This window comes from Cyprinodon variegatus, unplaced genomic scaffold (genome assembly GCF_000732505.1).
Source record: "Cyprinodon variegatus isolate N-32 unplaced genomic scaffold, C_variegatus-1.0 Scaffold181, whole genome shotgun sequence".
NCBI lineage: Eukaryota > Metazoa > Chordata > Actinopteri > Cyprinodontiformes > Cyprinodontidae > Cyprinodon > Cyprinodon variegatus.
In genome coordinates this window covers 338,168-344,196 of record NW_015150634.1, presented here as the reverse complement: position 1 = coordinate 344,196, position 6,029 = coordinate 338,168, and the positions used below count along the sequence as shown (strand labels likewise).

The following is a 6,029-nucleotide window of genomic DNA, read 5'->3' as shown; positions in this document are numbered from 1 at the left end:
TAACTAAAGAATGCTTGAAGATCATGGAAAATAATAACAAAACAACTGATAACAGAAAACTGAAAACTCAGAGTCACAACAAATAAGAACCATAACACTTGCTAGAACCATTTTTCCAAGATCTCCTACAGCACCTTTAAATACGAGCATCCTAATTATGTCTTGATTCGTTCAGAGTTTATTGAATCTCAGGAGATGGATAATGACGATAACAAAATCACCCATGGGGCATTTGGTTGCAGCTATCTTTGTTGCTATGGCTATGCCACACCTATATTCTGTTCCCTTCTTCCCCTAACAGATCACAGTCCTCATTGTATCATAGCTGACCCCTTTCCTGGGGTAGACCAGACTTTAAAAATTTTTTCTATCTCAAGATCTTTCAACTGAAACAGGCATAAAGAACGAATGTAGATCAGGAACTGAAATAACATTATTATTGTTTTTATTGATAATATTTATTGAAAGAAATTTGGAGAAAGGGATCTTTTTTCAAAAGGTAGAGTCTTCCTTCAGAAGTTAAGGAGGTGAATCAACTCTTATGAGGGGAATAGCACCTGTTAGAACTTATGATGCTGTTGGAGGAATTGCCAAAAAAATTTAGTGAAACAATAATGTCTGTTCACCAGTATCCGTTCAGTCATCTGTGAAGTTGAAGTTGCTAGTTGAAGCAAACTAATGCCAACAGGCTTTCATGTAAGTGGAAGGAAGTGAGAGGGGGAAAAAAACAACTACAGTGAATGGATTATGCAGGAATAAAAAAATAATGGTGTAGAAAGCTCACCTGGCTCTCAAGAACAAGTCTCTCCTCCAGTAGGCCCTATAAGCCAATCAAAGCCCGTATCAAGCTGACTGGGCACCCAGTCCAGACAAGGGATTATCATTTAGTTAAGTTTTTATTAGTGAATCCCATTTCAACCCTACCCAGCCCTCTTATCACCTTAAAATGAAACTACAAGAGGTAGGGGCTAAAAAGGTAATCCCTATGAATTGGGACACCCCTTCAACAAAATACATCATCAATAGTTACCGCTTGCTTTTAGTTAAGCACTCACAACAAGATGTTGCTGGACATCTGGAGAAAATCCCATTGCACTTACCCCTTCCCCTGTGCCCTAACAGGAATTGGGAAACCCCTACCCTTACACATGAATGCACAACATGGAGGGGAGGGACTAAGGGCTAGGGTCAAGGGGGGAAATCAAATTCACCCTTTATTTATAAACGTAGGTCTTCCCCAGAATAAACTCTAGCTGCCAAATGTTTTATTCCATAAAACACCAACAGAAAGTATCCTCTCTGTGTGCTCCTCCATTTAGTCTTTGTTTAGGATTCCCTACAATAGAGCAGATGTACAGACTAATACCTCATAATCGGACCAAAGATGTTATAAATAATAAGGCTGCACAATATTCTAAATATAATGCTACTATTCGGTAAAACCTACTTTCCCTGTTTTTCTCATATCCCTTCCAGCACTCTCTGTGACCTTTAGCATCTTGGCCACTTTAATTTGTAGTCGGTTTGGGCATCAACTCTATTTGCCAGTATGATAGTCAGTGGCCCAAATGTGTTTTCACAATCACATTATCCAGTAAATATTGCCTTTAAAACTCATAACTGGAGGGAAAAATGTGCCGTAGTGTCGTAGATTTAGCTGAAAAAGACGACTGAATATTTGATGTAGTTTTATAAAGCTTTACTTCCAAACTGCAGTATCACTAACATTCACAAATATATTTTGCTGAGCTTCTTCATCGCTGTTCATAGGTTGGAAAAAACAACCATACTAATATGTGGTACCTGCGCCCTCTAATGAAGAAATTCTTGTGCAGTCAAACTAGTATGACAAAATTTACCGTGTAAAACAAATCACCTTTTGGTTTAAAACAATCATTTAACTATAATTGTATTGCATTTATTTGATTTTCTAATTAAATTCTATTTAATTATGAACTTATGAATTAAATTAATTATTAATAATTAATTCAGAATAATTAATTATTATGAATTACCATATTATCACAATATTTAACTGGTGCAACTCTAAAAATAAGTAGCAACAAAACCTTTAGTTTGGACTTCTGTTAGCTAGCAGTAATAGATATAATAAGTTTGATGTGATATGTGTCATTTGCTTTTAGAGAGATGTTTGGTCTCTTTGTGACAGCGCTGAGGATAAATTCATGTAGAGTATTTTCTGTCCTCTGTTCTACAGTGTGGAAGAGAAGATCAAGATCATGGAGAAGAAAGTGAATGACCTGGTGGAGGAGAGCTGCATGGCGCAGATCACGGGCGCTTTACAGCTGGTCAGACCCTAAATCTGATTCTAAACATGACAATAATATATGAAAGTAAAACTGGAAGCATCCTTCGGGAGAACTATGGACAGTAATTGTTTAACTGAATAATCCTGAGTGTAAGGCTGAGAAGAAAAATGAGAGTTCACGTCAGCAGAGCCGACCAGTTGGTTCGCTTCCTCTGTATTTAAATTCAATTCTGGGTCAGCTATGCCAAAACCTTGCAGGCAAGTTGCTATCTCACATTTCTGGTACCCTGCAAGCTGAAAGATATAGAACAGCTTCTTTCTGTACTTAAACACTTCAACAAACACTACTTAAGCATTTATTACAAATTCTAAACATAATAGCATAATCATACAAACATAAAATTATGGAAATCAACTCCACATTACTGGCCGCAATCTTCTTTATATATTGTAGAAAATATTTAAGTAATTCTGTAATGATCTCTGAATGTTGGACCCAGAATTCGAGGTGAGACAGGCAGTGGGAAAGTTCAAAGCTTTTATTTAAAACAAATAGGAGAGCAGGGCTGCTCGTCAGCTTTGGGGCGTGTCTCTGCAGAGATAGGAGATACAGGTCAGTGATTGGATGTTGAGCTGATCACGACTTTGATCAAAGTCACTGACCTGATTCAAAGTTCAGTCCGTTCTCGGAGAAAAGAGCTGAATCCAAATGGGACACTGTTGCCGAGCAGCAACAGTGTCCATAAGGGGAAATCCAAAGCCAGAGTTAGAAGACAGGTCCAGGTTCAGAAGCTTTTGGAATCCAGGAATCAGTCCAGAACAGATCAGACAAACAGAGCAGACAGTGGCAAGGCAAAACTCAGGATCCATAGGGCAGAAACTGGTCACAATCGGAAAAAACAGAAGAGACTTCAAAAAGCTAGAGTTAGTCTCACCAAAATGCTCGAAAAACCTGGCGCTGATGGAAGGCAAGCATACAACATGAATAGCAGAGGAACCAGGTGGAAATGATTGGCGTTAATCAGCCACAGAACCAATTAGACAGGGGAGCAAGGAACAAATGAAAAAAACTAACCATCAGTGCCAAGATCATGACAAATTCTAGCCTTAATCTGTTCATTTATTCGTCACATAGAATGTCTGCACTGTCGGATAAAAAAAAAAAAAAAACAACTATGGTATTTCCCTTCAATTGATATTCAATTCAATTAAATTCAGATTATATAGAGCCAATTCACAACACGTCATCTTGCAGCAAGAAGGTTCTGGGTTCGATTCCCAGCCTGGGGTCTTTTTGCATGGAGTTTGGATTTTCTCCCTGAGCATGGGTGGGTTCTCTCCAGGCACTCCTGCTTCCTCCCAAAGTCCATAAAATGTGACTGTTAGATTAATTGGCTTCTCTAAATTCTCCCTAGGTGAAGGAGGTCAAATTAATTCAAAGTTTTTTATCTAAGGAAAACCAGTTGATTGCATCGACTCGTTGACTTAAAGGCAATCCCTCATATTGATTATTGTCTACTTTGAAAGAATAAATCATCCTTAAAATGATCAAAGTTTAATTGATTATCTATGAAAACCCCATAAAAGTGTTATTTGGATTGAATGTTGGCGAATGATCAATAAATGCTGTATTAATGTTTGAAAAAATGAAGGTAGAGATTTTGGTCTGAAATGTAGAAACTTTTATTCGTTTTACAGAAATTTAGTAACGAGCAGTCCCAAATTGTAAGCAATTTCTGACTAGTGGACTATTTTTTACTGATGAGAAATATATCTCTATTGCTGTTATGACTGTAAACAGTAACACATTTATAGAAAAAAAAGGACTGTAAGAAAACTTAAACTAATTCTTCTTATTTTTCCTTTTGTTATCATCACAATAGAACAGATGAAAAATTTTTTATAATGCAAGCATCACAAGAATGTAACATAGACCTTAGATCTCACTTCATATCGAGGTTGCAGACACATTACAAATCTCACAACAATAGGTTGAATTATTTGCGCCATTTGCTTCTCTAAAGTTTTTCTCATTACAGACAGATTGTCTCTGATATCTTCTTTGTTAATTGTTGTCTTTATAGCCTGTTATTTTTTTTGGCATTTGCTTTTGCAGGCGCTCCAAAAAGCCAAAGAGGCAGGCAGGAAGGAACGAGTGCTGGTCAGACAGAGGGAACAGTCGGGCAACACAGAACACATCAACATAGACCTCACTTATTCTGTGAGTAAAACAGTGATCATAAATCAGCTGTAGTTCTATTTATTGTTTCGCTTAAACAGTGTTATTATTTATAGGCTAATTAAATTGTGAAATTGTTTCTACCACTTCAAAACATTTGCTAATTATGTCTTTGTCAGGTTTTGTTCAACCTCGCCAACCAGTATGCAAACAATGAAATGTACCCGGAGGCTCTGACTACCTACCAGGTCATCGTGAAAAACAAGATGTTCAGTAACGCAGGTAACCAGATCCAGTTGGCTGCAGACTTACAGCGTATGTTCTCACAATGAGGCAGCTTGTATGTGGGGGTTCTGCAGCTCCGAACTAGAACAGAATAGTTTTGTAGGATCATTATCGTGATGAACTGACCACAGATGATGTTTTCAGCCCCCTCTTGGACATGATCTTCCCTCTGCTCTGAGGCAGCAGGACGCTGCCTGTCAAGGCTGATTTATACTTCGAAACCAGGTCGTCTGCGTAGGTGTCGCGGTGAACGCAGAGATGTCCCCAACGCAGACACTCTGGGGCACCTCTGTAGTGCCGCAGACAGGAGGTCTCTGATTGGTTAGATCTTCATCTACTCTACTCTATGCGTATCTCCTGTTTGGTACCTTACCGGCTTGTTTTGTTTGTATGACCACCATTGTGGAAACGACTCATGAAGTTGGACCAGCAAGACTAGCGAGGTGCGTGAGAACGCTAGGACCGTTTTTCCACCTGGGTCCCTGCTCTTTTTCACCCTCATGTCCTTCAGTTGTTGGACAAACTTGCCCCCACTTCCTCACTACCTCAGCCGTATCCAGACCCACAGCTAGTTCCTGGTTGTACCTGTTGTGCTGTGCGTAGATTAACATAGCGCAGACCACGCTTCAATGTTGGGCATAAACAGGGGTGGAAAGTAATGAATTACATTTACTCAAGTTACTGTAATTGAGTACTTTTTATGAGTAATTTTCTGAGTAGTTTTGGAAATATGTAATTTTTACTTTTACTCGAGGAAATTTTAACCTAAGTAGTTTTACTTTGCTACATTTAAAACCCCCTCACGTTACTGAGTAAAAAAATAATAATAATACTGATGGTGCAACAATTAAATGTGGCCCTTCCTTGCATTTACCCTTTTTATTGTCTCATAATCCAGTGCTGCGCTTAGGAAGATGGCAGTTGCTAATCACAACTTAGGGAGTATGGATGAGGAAAGGCCTGAAGAGGGAACATATTCTGGAGACGAAAGCCAGAAAAACCCTTGGCCATATTTGGAAGGATTATTTGTTTTCAAATGCACAAAAGGGAACAATGTGATAATGCAGTGCAACATGTGCCTGCCCAGCAAGGCACATGTTTTAAAACATCAACATCCAATTTACGTAAAAATGTGGGGGTTTATTTAGTTATCATGGCGTTGTCTGTTGGACAGCAGGATTAAAAATTGTTTGCACTTTATGGTACAGGTTGTGACTGTCCTTGTGCTATGAAGAAGTATGTTCTTTAGCCCGGCTGATCTTTTGCAAGTGTGCATGTCCACTGAAATACGCCTTG

General features: G+C 38.7%; 1 protein-coding gene across 2 annotated transcripts in view; it reads left to right on the top strand.

Moving 5' to 3' along the window:
• ift88 (intraflagellar transport 88) overlaps positions 1-6,029 on the top strand; it is a 44,334-nt gene that overhangs the window by 6,126 nt on the left and 32,179 nt on the right. For both annotated transcript variants that reach the window (XM_015378871.1, XM_015378870.1), the window contains exons 7-9: positions 2,219-2,309; positions 4,386-4,490; positions 4,628-4,730. In XM_015378871.1, the coding sequence (XP_015234357.1) occupies positions 2,219-2,309; positions 4,386-4,490; positions 4,628-4,730 (299 nt within the window). The remainder of the gene's footprint in view (positions 1-2,218; positions 2,310-4,385; positions 4,491-4,627; positions 4,731-6,029) is intronic.